Source organism: Gymnodraco acuticeps, unplaced genomic scaffold, assembly GCF_902827175.1.
Source record: "Gymnodraco acuticeps unplaced genomic scaffold, fGymAcu1.1, whole genome shotgun sequence".
In the NCBI taxonomy this organism is placed as follows: Eukaryota; Metazoa; Chordata; class Actinopteri; order Perciformes; family Bathydraconidae; genus Gymnodraco; species Gymnodraco acuticeps.
In genome coordinates this window covers 109875-124687 of record NW_022990747.1, presented here as the reverse complement: position 1 = coordinate 124687, position 14813 = coordinate 109875, and the positions used below count along the sequence as shown (strand labels likewise).

General features: G+C 44.0%; 1 protein-coding gene across 1 annotated transcript; it reads right to left on the bottom strand.

Annotated features, from left to right (window-relative positions):
* Nucleotides 1-7240: 7240 nt before the first annotated feature.
* On the bottom strand, nucleotides 7241-8219 carry nmbb (neuromedin Bb). The gene is made up of 3 exons (XM_034232146.1): nucleotides 8014-8219; nucleotides 7561-7748; nucleotides 7241-7472 (listed from the first exon to the last, which is right to left on the bottom strand). The coding sequence occupies exons 1-3, from the start codon at nucleotides 8177-8179 to the stop codon at nucleotides 7422-7424; spliced, it is 405 nt and encodes a 134-aa protein (XP_034088037.1). The 5' UTR covers nucleotides 8180-8219; the 3' UTR covers nucleotides 7241-7421.
* Nucleotides 8220-14813: the final 6594 nt, after the last annotated feature.

Genomic DNA, 14813 nt, shown 5'->3' with positions numbered 1-14813 from the left:
GAGCCTTGCAACAATTTAGCATTATACATTACATTAATTGTGAATAGTGCAGCTTGTGTTTTTAAAGGTCATTTTAATTTTAGTGTGTGTTTATGTACAACAGAAGTCCAAGGAATATCAGTGCTTTATGCTTTTCTACACATCCACCATTAAGTCATGCTGTAGGCTACAACATATAATAACATATACTAAATTGTTCCCAAATGGGATTGTTGTAGTATAGTATAAATAGTTAATCACATACAAGGCCATCAAGACCTTAGAGTGGTACAGAAAATATGAATTAAACAAATAGTTAATATGACACATTAATATTTACTTTAGCTTTACTGGTTCACCACAGAATATTATTATTATTTTATTTTTTTAAGTTGCTTGATTATATGTGGTGCTATCACCCTTAGTCAGTGTTCTCTGTCATATCTATGAGTTTAGTGTTGTTGTTTTCCACAGTTAACTTGGTCTAAGAAGAGTTGCAGCTTTTGCTGAGGCATGGTTTGTTTGAAATCTGATTATTTACAGCATCATTTCACCCCCTCACAACACACAGTGTAAGCCTATTAAAGACACAGACAGGCAGCGTCAGATAAGTGGTCCTGCCTGACATAATGTTCTTTACCAGAGGGTGGCAGTGTAGCATCGCTCGTTTTCACTGGCATGCAATGTGTAAGAGGATGATGTATCAAGTAAGTGTGGTCAGTTGGTAAAAGCACATAACCATCACGTTAATTAAAAACAAAATTGTAATAATATGGCATTGCATTGCAACCACACACAAATGAAAGAATGTAAGGGACACATTTGACCCTGCTTTCTATAGTTAACTCTATGGGACCTGTGTCTCTCGTATGAGGTTGTGATAAATTGCTCAATCGAAAATTAGCACCTTTGGGGCACTCAATAAATAATGATTTGAACTGGTGCCCAAAGCTTTGGTTTTTATTGAGTCAAAGCTTGCAACCTTTGTCACTGTCAGCTTTTGCTGTTAAGCCCGAGCACCTCAAGTCAATGCTAAAGTTATACGTTGACACAACATACATCCACTCTGTGAATTATGCATCAAGTTCACCTGTTGGCTATACATCAAGTCATTATTAAAACATAGTATTAGTAAACAAAGAAACAAGCACATATGCAGGGAAACAAAGGCAGGATAGAAACGGTTTCAAAGGATTGGATGACTTTGAGTCATACATACACAATGAACCACTTATGTGTGACAAAGTATGGCTACATCTACCCAAAAAACAAAAGGGCTTGGTTGTTTTACACATTTATCTTTTACATGTCAAAACATGACACTTATTTGAATACAATTTGCATTGACAGGATATCACTACTTGAATGATAAACAGAGGGATGTCCTACTGTCTGTTATGCTGTTCTCAAATTAAAATGCCCTCACAGGACATATGAACCACATTTACAAGCAATGCTTTGATTAATTAAAGACAAGACATGTCCAAGAAACCCCTAATAAAAACAAATCATTGTAAATCATGCTATATGATTTATTTCATTTTTATCTTTTGGGGGGGGGGGAAGGTTCCAGATCTCTGTCCAGGGCGCTCTGTAGTAAATGTGTCACACGGGAGCAGTTCATGATAACAGACCATTATTTGGAGGATATTGCAGCTATCGCCAAAATGCCAGATGGCCAATTCAAGATGAGGAAATAAACTGTCCAGTGTCATCGTCGCTGTGGGTTCTTTTCATTGAGCACCAGCATTGATAATACTGATTCCCACAAGATAAAGATTACCTTAAAATGAATGAAAGTGTCCTCTTGAATGATCAGCTGTTTATATTGTTGATGGATACAAGTCAATGTTTAGTGAAATGTTTTTTATAAGAACTTTCTCTTGAAATTCTCAACTCACTGCCTCAAAAAGTCCTTCTTCTACTCTTCTTATCTTTATCCACTAATGTCTTACTGATACAGATGTATTTATAGGGAATAACTGATAATGATTCATTCCTACCAAAAATAAAAAAATAAAAGAATATGCAGGAATAACATTTCATTTTCCTGGAATTTAAAATTCAATGTTTACCTTTGCCAAGCATCACTATGCTTGTGAAGATGCATATATTGTGTAGGTCGACAGAAAGAGGGATTACAGGATAAATCTAAGCGTCTTAAAAGAACAAAGCGTTTATTTGCGCAATAGGGAACATTCAAGGTAAACAGAAAGCACAGAGCTGCTGAATTGAATCTCTCATTCCCCCAGGAGTGAAGAAGCATATGTCATGGGAGATCTGTGACACAGTCAAAGTGTGAGAAGTCATCATCCTCCTCAACCATTTACACTCTGCAACATGTTTGGATCTGCCATTTTAAGTCATAAGAGGATAGTTGTATTCACTAATTCACACACACACACACACCCACAAACTATTAATTATTGTATCAACACATAGACTATGCAACAGATTATCATGCAGCTGCCTGACATTTCAAGTTAATTAATTAAAGACATGATTGCATTTGAAGATGACATTTCTTTCAGTACTCAAATACGCAGTACATCTTGTGTATGTGCTAGCAATAAAAATAATAATCTATGTCAGTGTGTTCCTTAACTTTTGCTTTTTTAAAGGAAAAGATTAAACTCATTATCATAAAAGAACATTTTGACCAAAAGTAACACCAAATAACATGCTGGAGAGTTGCTCCCTCTCCTCATCAAAGCTTTGGAGGCAAGTTTAAGTGCTTTTTTTTTTTTTGGGAACACAATTTTCTAGCATATTAAACTATTTGTGTACAATATTCTGCGACCAAAGGTTGCTGCAATTCAACGTTTTTAAGTGGCAAAATAACAGTATTGTAAGATGTTTATTTGTAAACTTCGATCCAAAGTGAGAAACTGCACAAAGCCTTAAATTACATGTTTGGTGAGGTTGAGACACAAAACTAGGGCCACCAGGGTGGGTGGAGGGTGTCTGGGACAGCCCAGGAGCACATCGGAGGACCCGGAAGGGATCTCGGACGGACGGCCCGGGGGCAAGGCAGAAGCCGAGAAGGGGGACTCGGGCGGACGGCCCGGGGGCACGGCAGAGTCCAAGGTGGAGAACTCGGGCGGACGGCCCGGGGGCAAGGCAGAGTTCAAGGTGGGGGTCTCGGGCGAACGGCCCGGGGGCAAGGCAGAGACCATGGAGGGGCGAAGGCCACAGCGGGCGAACTCAGGGGGCCGAGCATGAGGGCGAAGACCGCGGCTCTCAGGGGGCCGGGCTCGAGGGCGAAGACCGCGGCTCTCAGGGGGCCGGGCTCGAGGGCGAAGACCGGAGGCCGGGCAGGACCCGGTGTCGGCCGGACAGGAACCGGAGCCGGTGGGACAGGCTTCGGCAGGATACCCCACGGAAGAGGACCAGGAGTTGGCAGGACCCCCGGCGAGACAGGTGACGGCAGGACCTCCAACGGAACAGGACATAGAGTTGGCAGGACCCCCGGCAGAAGAGTAGTCGGCGGGACCCCCAACGGGACAGGACATGGAGCTGGCAGGAACCCCAGCGGAACCTCCAACGGCACAGGACATAGGGTTGGCAGGACCCCCGGCAGGAGAGTCGTCGGCGGGACCCCCAACTGGACAGGACACAGGGTTGGCAGGACCCCCGGCAGGAGAGTAGTCGGCGGGACCTCCAACGGCACAGGACATAGGGTCGGCGGGACCCCCAACGGGACAGGACATAGAGTTGGCAGGACCCCCGGCAGGAGAGTAGTCGGCGGGACCTCCAACGGCACAGGACATAGGGTTGGCAGGACCCCCAGCAGAAGAGTAGTCGGTGGGACCCCCAACGGGACAGGACATGGGATTGGCAGGACCCCCGGCAGGACAGTAGTCGGCGGAACCTCCAACGGGACTGGACATGGAGCTGGCAGGACCCCCAGCGGAACCTCCAACGGAACAGGACATAGGATTGGCAGGACCCCCAGCAGAAGAGTAGTCAGCGGGACCTCCAACGGGACAGGACATGGAGTTGGCAGGACCCCCGGCAGGAGAGTAGTCGGCGGGACCCCCAACGGGACAGAACATAGGGTTGGCAGGACCCCCGGCAGGAGAGTAGTCGGCGGGACCCCCAATGAGACAGGACATGTAGTTGGCAGGACCCCCAGCGTAACCTCCAACGGCACTTCAGTAGGAACTTGAGTAGGGACTGGAGAGGGGACTCGAGAGAGGGCTTGAGAGAGGACTCGAGAGGGGACTTGAGAGGTGACTTGAGAGGGAATTCGAGAGATGACTTGAGAGGGAACTCGAGAGGGAACTCGAGAGGTGACTGGAGAGGGGACGAGAGAGAGAGAGAGAGAGAGAGAGAGAGGGCTCGAGAGGGAACTCGAGAGGGGACTCGAGAAGAGACTCGAGAGGGGACCTGAGAGGGAACTCGAGAGGGAACTCGAGAGGGGATTAGAGAGGAAACTTGAGAGGGGACTTGAGAGAGGACTCGAGAAGAGACTCAAGATTGGACCTGAGAGGGAACTCGAGAGGAGACTTGAGAGGGAACTTGAGAGAGGACTTGAGAGGGGACTCGAGAAGAGACTCGAGAGGGGACCTGAGAGGGGACTTGAGAGGGGACTCGAGAGGGGACCTGAGAGGGGACTTGAGAGGGGACTTGTGTCGGTCGGTACGCCGACAGGACACAGGGAGCTGGCGTCGGCTGGAGAGCCAACAGGAGACGAGGTGCTGGAGTCGGCTGGTACGCCGACAGGCCTCGGGGAGCTGGCGTTGGCCGGAAAGCCAACAGGAGACGAGGTGCTGGAGTCGGCCGGTACGCCGACAGGACTCGGGGAGCTGGCGTCGGCCGGTAAGCCAGTCCTGGAGCCGAAACTGGAGTAGGGAGCATGGCTACTGGGGCCGGTACTGAAGCCGGAACCATGGCTGCTGGGGCCGGAACTGGGGCCGGAACCATGGCTGCTGGGGCCGGAACTGGGGCCGGAACCATGGCTGCTGGGGCCGGAACTGGGGCCCGAACCATGGCTGCTGGTCCCGGCACTGGGGCCCGAACCATGGTTGCTGGGGCCGGAAACATGGCTGTGTGGGCCGGCACTGGAACCGGAACCACTGGAGCACGGGCTGGAATCTTGGTCTTGCGTCTCCTAGAGATTCTTTGGAGGATCCGTGGGCCTCCCAAGGCCTGGCCATACCCCAGGAAAGGGTTAGAGGCTTCGGACAAGTCCTCAGGACAACTTGTGAAAAGTTGTAGCCACTCAGGCAACATGCTCTGTCCCCTCTGCAAACAAATTGATTGGCAGAAGAGCGTTCATGTTTAAAGCCCCAACTGACTGGAATACTTTACCTGCTGCTATTAGATCTCTTGCATCATTGGGTATATTTAAACATGCATTTATATCTCACTTTCAACTGGTCTGTACTTGTTATAACTGATATTGATGAAACTGATTTGCTTGACTGTCTCAAATTGTAATGATTGTGTGCATTGCTTGAATTTCACTTAACAGACTGTATGTGGTTTGTCTTGTGTGTCATGTTTTGCATTTTGTCTGTTTGTTTATGTATGTCTGTAAGTTGTTGCTATTGTCGGGACCCCCTTGAAAACGAGATGGTGCATCTCAAGAGGTGTATCCCAATGAATACATTTCTATATATATGCTCCTGAGCCAGGGCTTGCGAGCAACCTCCTGACGTGCCTCCTTCAACGCAGCCTCTCTACGCCATCTAGATGGCGCCCTTCCAAGTATAAAAAATGTACTCCAGAGTACCCAAGACATTCCGACTGTAGAGCAAAATAATCTGAGTCTGCTGAGTCCATTATTGGTTGGTTCGTACTGTTACGGTTGAGTGAAGCAGGCAGGACCCAAATGCAGAATAAACTGAAAAAATACCTTTATTTCAAGGTCTAGAGGCACAAACAGAACACTAACACGAGAACACAGTCAAAGACAAACAATGAACCAACAATGACAGACAGAAAAACCAGAACTTAAATACACACAAGACTAATCACACAAACAAGACACAGGTGAGGAGGGAGGAGAAAACACAGGGGCACCAGGTGAACACAATCGGGTAATTAGGTAGGAGGGAAAACAGACAGACAGCAACAGGCAAGACAGGAGGTGAAGACTTTTCAAAATAAAAGAAGAAACCAAAGACAGAAAAAGACAAGACAAAACACAACCCAGACAGATCGTGACAGAACTCAGTTAATGATATTCAAATGTTGTAATCAACAAAAGTGTTGGACACATTTTAGAAACTCCTAGAGCAATGCAATACTGTTCAACAGCACCAATTCTCCAAGATGACTAAGTTAAATCAATGCCTTGAAGGTTTGTCCAGAAATGCAACAGTTTAACCTCCATGAGGGATGGATTGGTTGTTGAACTGTTTTATTAAAAATGTTATTATACATAAAACTGTAGTCTACATAATAAGCTGGCGACTGATTAATTTATAGGGCCAAATATGTTGAGTTATAGAAATCAAGACTATAAAACTCAATAAGTACTCTCTGTTTGTGTGTCCGCCCACCACTCACTACTCTGAACACAGAACATATTCCTCATCTTGAAGCTGATGTAAAGCATCAGACAACGCATTGTGGGAGAGATATTAAAAAAGCCTATACCAGAATGAACAATGGATCAGCCGAAGGCAAGGACTGGTCCATCTCGCCTCACCACTATTGATCGAGAGAACAGATCATCCCTTTATGCAAAGGACAGGAGAGGTACAAAAGATGATATCGATTCCATGTATTCAGGAATCTAAAAAAATGATATAAGCTGCCTACATTTGTATTTATGTAAGTGTTATTTTTGTGTTAAAAACCGATCTTACTCATGCTGAACAATGAGTTGTTGTTGGACCTATAAATAAGGGATGTGAAGTTCACATGTACCAGAAAAAAAGAAGCTGCAATCCATTTAAAAGTTTTAACAGTCATTTTAAAAGTTTTCTGGAATTTTTTAACCCATTAAATATAATTTGTAATGTTTTTGTTCAGCCCTTAATGAGCTCTCATTGGAGAGGCTTTTAGACCATATATATCCCATAACATATTTTCTATAATGTTCATTGTTGATGACCAATATTCCAATAAACAAATAGCAGAAACCCAGTGGTAGCCATAATGAAGTAATGATGTGCTTATAGGATTGCAGTGAATCAAACCTGATGTATACAAATAGGTCATCATTTATCTGCAGCAGATCAAACTCAGAGCAGTGCAAATAATAATTTTATTTAATAAAAATAATTTTAAACAACAAGACAATGTCAAATATCATCATCAAAATAAATAAATGTACGTGCATTTCCGATGGCACACGAACAGTATGACAGTTACAGGTAATTACAATCATGATGAGCAAGAGACAGTAAACTGTGTCTAATGTATTTATTTTAACCCATGAGGCCAGGTGACCTCGGATCCGTGTTCATGCGAGCCTGACATCCTCTGTATCACTTTCTGCTTTGGATGTAGCTTTCTATAATCTTCATCAACACGTCCTCCTGAAACAGAGAACACGAGAACAAGTTTTAATATCGATTGTTTGTCATTTTGAGCGTCAAAAAACGTCTGGTAATTAGTGGTGCTCACCGGATTTGTCGTGCTTCTCTCTTGTGTATCCACCTGTTCTTGCAACGCCACCCGCAGGAACTGGTGGACAAGCTCCGTGAGGGTGCTCTGCTCAGCGGGCAGAGAGACTTCCAGAGCATCAACCCCCTGCCTCTCCACTGAGGGCAGCAGGGGGGGATCCATCACGCTCTTCTTCCCCATGAAATGTCCTGTCGAATCAAAGAAGACGCTCGTTAACATATAATTAATAAAAAATAATTAAATCAAATAAAGAATTAAAATAAGTCAGACTTGGCGAGGTGGAAATCCTTTAGGGACAAAATGAACATTGTTAGAGCAAAAATAATGTGATCATGTTAAAAGATGTAACGTAGCCTATTGCACCTTACAAATATGTTAAAATACATACATGTAATGTATTTCTATACACAAATGACTGATTGATCAATAGTTGTTATAGATGATGATTCTTACCTGTAGCCCAAAGATTCCCTCTTGGATTCACTTTGATTTTAGCAACTTTATTCCTTAGCTCAGTCAGGTCGAAACTGACAGCGACGGTAAAAGTCATGAAAGAAAAGAAGACGAGATAAGCAAATAAGCCACACTGGCAAACGTTATTCAGAGTAAACCCTCTCATCTCAGCGCGAAGTGGCGAACTGTTCTCCAGGGCACAAATGTCCAAGTGTGTCCTGTTGGTGTGGATTGCTCAGACGCTTCCTGCTTTTATGCTCTCCTGCGGGGCGGGCTGTGTTTATGTTGCGTGTACTTTTCATTAAGCCAGCTGCATTAATCGAAATGTAGTCATTGTCACGATTTCGTTGGACCGCGCCTCTGGCTGTGCGTATTTTGCGCACCACACCATTTGTCTTTAACCCGGGGCAGATGCAAATGTTGGCTGAAAAATAGTCTTCTCAGCTACCTAATTACACAGGCAGAAATATATCAGTGCTGAAACTCTCAGTGGAGATGATTCATTGAGCTTTAACTTTACTTTCCTCTGTTAAAGGTTTGCAGGTTGCAGTTTTTGTTGATATAACTTCACTATATTTGAAATGTTTTCAAATAGATTCATCAGACTATTACAATGCATATCAAGCCACAACAATCTGCCATAACACACACTTTATTGTCACCTTTAATAAGACAAGGCAAGTTTATTTATACAGCACATTTTTAACACCAAGGTAATTCAAAGTGCTTTAAAAAACAATAAGACAAATAAATAGATCAATAAAGTTACATTTAAATACACTGAAAGCCAAAATATAACAAATAACATTTTTTAAATATAGAATAAAGTTGAAAAAGGTTGCAGTGAATAAAAGTTTCATACACACTGATATTATTTCACAGAGGTTGTGATGTTGGTGTAAATGATGTGGATCCACACAATGTCAGAGATGACAACCAATGCTTCCCTGTAGCAACACATAGTAATTTCCCACACAGGTCCCTCAAACCCCGCACGCTCTAAGGGCCGGCCCTGGCCCCTGACAATAAGCAACATGACATTTGGCCAGTTGCAGCATGCTGCTGTGATCACCATCAGTCCTCTGAGGACAGAGAACCTGCTGATTCTCACGGCTAATTTAGAGCTGATCAGACAGACAGCCTCTTCGTCACTTCGGGGTGCTAAAGTTGCAAGTTTAGTGGAAAGGCTGCAGTTTGCATCTTGCTCTTTACCTGACCTTTGGCATTCACACACACTTGCAGCTGAATGTCAGTCTAATTAGTAGACTCTGACCATCACTTTTACTAAATTCACAAATCAGATCAACAGAGACAGCCATGGTTCTTTCAACACTATATTTTCATTAAAGAGGTGATATTTGCCTCTCAAACTCAAAACATTTGATTCATCAAGGCACCAATTATTTCTAGGGTTACCTTGTGTTGCTTTGTTTATTTATTAAAATGAAAAGTTGACAGAAGTTCATGCTCACTCCACATCTGACTCTGTCCCAATAACAGAACTTAAAGTCGTTTTATAAATGAAACTGCTTTGATCAGGTCAGTTTTTAACATGTGATTTTCTCATATCCACTTGTGACCACTGAAGCTATACTTTTGACAAACTGCTTAACATAACAGTCATTTAAAAAAGGCCCTACTAACAGTCACCAGGGTCAAGGTCTTTGAGGTGTAATAAAACATTGACCAAATGCAATTTCAGTCAGAGTTCAATCTGGAAGGAGATTCATGTTGATCCATACTGTATAACTTCATGGCTGGGTTGAAGAGCCTCAGCTGATTTCGCCTACACTTTAAGTGGGTTCAATATATGAACAAAATGAACTGCCACAAGGTCAATACTCCATGCTTGTCTGAACTAATGTCACAGTAACCCATCCTATACAGCTAACCATTGTTGTTCTCTACCGTCCACCAGGCGCCTTGGGGGACTTCTTGGAGGAATTAGATAATCTCCTCTCACACATCCCTGAAACTGGCCCTCCCGCTGTACTTCTCGGAGACTTCAACCTCCAGACGGGGAAGATAGACGAACTAACATCTCTGTTAACCGCCTTTGCTTTCTCACTGTCTCCGTCCCCACCGACTCATAAAGCTGGCAATGTCCTTGATCTCATATTCTCAAGGAACTGCGCTACTTCTAACCTCTCTGTAAACCCGCTCCACACATCCGATCACTTCTTCATTTCATTCTCTCTATCCCTTTCCAAACATAACAAACTAATCTCTTCTCATCCTGCACTTGTCCGCCGTAACCTTCGCTCCCTCTCCCACTCTACCTTTGCCTCGTCGGTGCTCTCAGCCCTCCCTTCCTCTGACTCGTTCCAACTCCTGCCTCCAAACTCTGCTGCAGAAACTCTCCTCTCTACTCTCTCATCCACTCTGGACTCGCTCTGTCCTCTCACATCTCGGCAGGCTCGTCAGTCCCCTCCGGCTCCCTGGCTAAATGATGCACTGTGTGCTAATAGAACCGTCCTTAGGGCGGCAGAGCGGAAATGGTGGAAATCCAAACACCGTGACGACCTCCTAACCTATCAAGCTCTCCTCTCCTCTTTCTCTGCTTCGATCTCTCAGGCAAAAAGCACTTTCTTTCAAGATAAGATCCAATCTTCCTATTCCAATCCTAAAAAACTATTTTCCATCTTCTCCACCCTCTTGGACCCTCCAAAAGCTCCTCCCCCCTCCTCACTTCTGTCAAGCGACTTTGTTACCCACTTTGAAAAAAAGGTTGATGATATTCGCTCTTCTTTTTCTGACTCACCTCTACTCACCGCTGGGTCACCAGACCCTCCTTCCACCAACACACTTACCTCCTTTTCCCCTCTCTCTCCAAGTGAGGTTCTTACCCTCATTACCTCTGCCCGCCCTACCACCTGTCCTCTGGACCCTATCCCTTCAAACCTCCTTCAGACTATCGCTCCTGATATTCTACCGTTTCTCACCCATTTCATCAACACTTCTCTAACTTCTGGTCACTTTCCAAACAGTCTCAAGGAGGCAAGAGTAAACCCTCACCTAAAGAAACCCACTCTCAACCCGTCTGATGTTATAAACTACAGGCCTGTCTCTCTCCTCCCGTTCCTGTCTAAATCACTTGAACGCGCTGTCTTTAAACAACTCTCCTGTTATCTCAATCAGAACAACCTTCTGGATCCGCACCAGTCTGGTTTCAAGGCAGGTCACTCCACAGAAACTGCTCTCATTGCTGTCACGGAGGAACTGCACACTGCCAAAACTGCATCCCTCTCCTCTGTCATCATCCTGTTGGACCTGTCTGCTGCATTCGACACGGTGAATCATCAGATCCTCCTTCGCACTCTCCAAAAACTTGGAGTTTCAGGCTCTGCACTTTCCCTCCTCACCTCATACCTGAAAGACCGTACCTACAGGGTGACTTGGAGAGGGTCTGAGTCCGACCCTTGTCAATTAACTACGGGGGTCCCTCAGGGCTCTGTTCTTGGTCCCCTCCTCTTCTCCCTGTACACAAACTCGCTCGGATCTGTCATTAGCCCGCATGGTTTTTCTTACCACTGCTACGCTGATGACACCCAATTAATTCTGTCCTTTCCCCGCTCAGAGACCCAGGTCGTCGCACGCATCTCTGCTTGTCTAGCTGACATCTCTCAGTGGATGTCTGCTCATCACCTCAAACTCAACCTTGACAAGACTGAGCTGCTCTTCCTTCCGGGAAAAGATTGTCCCACTCTTGACCTAACAATCAACATCGGCACCTCAGTTGTTTCCCCGACTCAGACTGCAAGGAATCTGGGTGTGATCCTAGATAACAACCTGTCCTTCACTGCAAACATCGCTGCTACAACCCGTTGCTGCAGATACACGCTTTACAACATCAGGAAGATACGTCCCCAGCTGACTCAGAAAGCGACTCAGGTTCTGGTCCAGGCTCTCGTCATCACACGCCTAGACTACTGCAACTCCCTCCTGGCTGGTCTACCTGCATGTGCCATCCGACCTCTGCAGCTCATCCAGAATGCAGCGGCTCGTCTGGTCTTCAACCTTCCTAAATTTTCCCACACTACTCCGCTCCTACGCTCGCTTCACTGGCTTCCGGTAACTGCTAGAATCCACTTCAAGACACTGGTACTTGCTTACCATGCTGCGAATGGATCTGGCCCTTCGTACATCCAGGACATGGTTAAAACCGTACACCCCAGCGCGTGCACTATGCTCTGCATCAGCCAAATGACTCGCTGCGCCCTCGCTGCGAGGGGGACCCAAGTTCCCAACGGCGAAAACACGTGGGTTTGCTGTCCTGGCTCCAGGATGGTGGAATGAGCTCCCCATTGACATCAGGACGGCAGATAGCTTGCACATCTTCCGGCGCAAACTGAAAACTCATCTCTTTCGACTCCACTTCGAGCGATAGAACTATTAACGAAGCACTTTTATACTAATAAAGGACTGGCTTTTCTAAAGCCAGTTGAGTAGCACTTGAAATGTTTTTGCTCTATGAAACCTGATGTACTTATATGATTCTGTTTTCTTCAAGTTGTATTTTGTTGGACGAACGCACTTATTGTAAGTCGCTTTGGATAAAAGCGTCAGCTAAATGCAATGTAATGTAATGTAATGATACATTGAGTCCACTTAAAAAGAGCTAGTGCGTAAACACCAACATTAAACAAGTCATTACACAATTTAATTTACAGGAAAATGTATGAGCAACATATTTTTTCAGACAGCTGTTAACATTCACTCAGAGGATGCTAGTGGTTTCATAGAATATTTGGATTTGTGAATGAAAAACCCAACATAAAATATAGTTCTCTATAGGAATCAGTGTCCAACATTAAATAGGATTATATGTCTTTCAAATACATTTCCAGAAGAAATTGCTTTTTATTCCCTAAAATAAATACTTGATATAGAACACACCTGCTTTTGCTATAATTACTGTGATGGAAACTTCTGAAGCAATGGAGACGAAACTCAGAGAGACATGGGGAGAGATGGAACTTTGGATAATACATTAAAGAGTATTGTTGTTAAGCCTGATTGCTGGACGATTAAGGATATTAACATAATCTGTGATAATAGTAGAAATACCTTATTCAATACTTTATAATCTGAAAGTATTTAATTTGAAATGTTTCTGATCTGCCAACATATATTTATCACCACTATTTGACATGTTTGGTCATTGGAAATATAAAAACAATCATTAATTAAAAACATCTGGTCATTCAATTCAAAGTTCATCTTGAGAGCTGGAAGAACATGTCCGTCAGTCTTTTTGACTTGTTTCCTCCTCCCTCTATGACACCGTTCTGAGTGTTAAGGCATCCTGATACTGTAGATTAGCACTGAGGTGCTGATTGACTCAAACTCTTCTTCATCAAAGCTCAAGCCATATTTCAACCCCCCCCATATTGCTCTGCTTTTGTGTGGCCCATTCAATGAGCACTGTAGTTAATCCTCCAGTGAATCAGAGGCTCATCTGCCTGCATTCCTCACGCTATCCGTGATAGGAGAGGTTGGGAAGACATCAAACTGCTCCAAGAAACATGGAACCTTGTATTATAGAAGCCTCTGAAGCCCTCGCTCGTCCTATAGGGTTGTCTGCTTGAGCCCACCGAGCAGAAAGGTGAAGAGAAGAGTCCCCTCTCATCAGAAAGGTGAAGAAAATAATCCCCTCATCAGAAAGGTGAAGAGAAGAATCCCCTCTCATCTCGCCCTTGTGCTTCCTTGCAGGGGGCTGGGGGGGTGAAGGTTTGTGTTAGTCATTTAACATGCAAGAATCATATACTCATCAGTCCATAGCAGAGAAATGCTATTGTAAGTTAAAGGTGAGCTAGTCCCTGTGGATATGCCCCCTTCTCAATGATTCTAAATGTTATATTAATTTACCATTTACCGTTTGATCAAATATTAATTACCAGAAATAAATGTTCTTGTCCATAAAACATCGGTTTAAACAAATAGATTACCTTATATAATTGACTCTTCCCCCCCTTTTCTTACATATATTATATATGAAATAATAATTTAGGAGTCCATTTAAGCATGGTATAGTTTATAATCTATTCATCGAGAAGATATTGGGTGGCTGAGGGTGTCATTACTGAGAAATGTCAAACAAAATCAAAGCCCTAAATTTGAAAACAGGTTTGCATTCCTCCACTTAAGGTGACGTTATCATTGGAAACAATAAAAGCTAATTGTTTTGATGTAGAATCTATAAATTGAAATGTTAGAGCAGTACAGAATGGTTGTATTGTAGCCTGAGTTTTGTGCAGCCTTTAATTTTACCAGGTGGAAGCATTGTCAATGGCAAACACTGACGGTTTATTTGGAGCTTCGGCCGGAGAATTCACAAGACATGTTCTGTGCCACAAGGTGACAGAGGTTGCCACACCAAATCTGAAGAACTCTTCTGTAGTTCGAGGTTTTAAATAGTTCGGAGTGTAATAATCAATATTCTTTATCAGTAAGACTAAACAAATGTGGACCCTGAATCTAACTAGAGCTGTCGTCCATAGAAAATAATGTGCGCCAGGGAACCTAAGTTCCAGAAAGAAGGGGCCTCTAGATGTCCCTGAAGGCCTGAACAATAAATTACTCATGTCAGCTTGTGCTCGGTCATAGCCTCATCAATGCACCCAAGCTGCCCCTCCTTAAGAGAGATAGCCGCAATACCCAAGGCCGTAGACCTATGCCATGGGAAAGGAGACAGTGAAAGGAGAAAACGATGAACTGTGTCAAAGGTTGAATACCTAAGCGAATGATTCCCTAACAATTACAAATACATAAATACTTGTTTTTCCATATCTGAGACAATT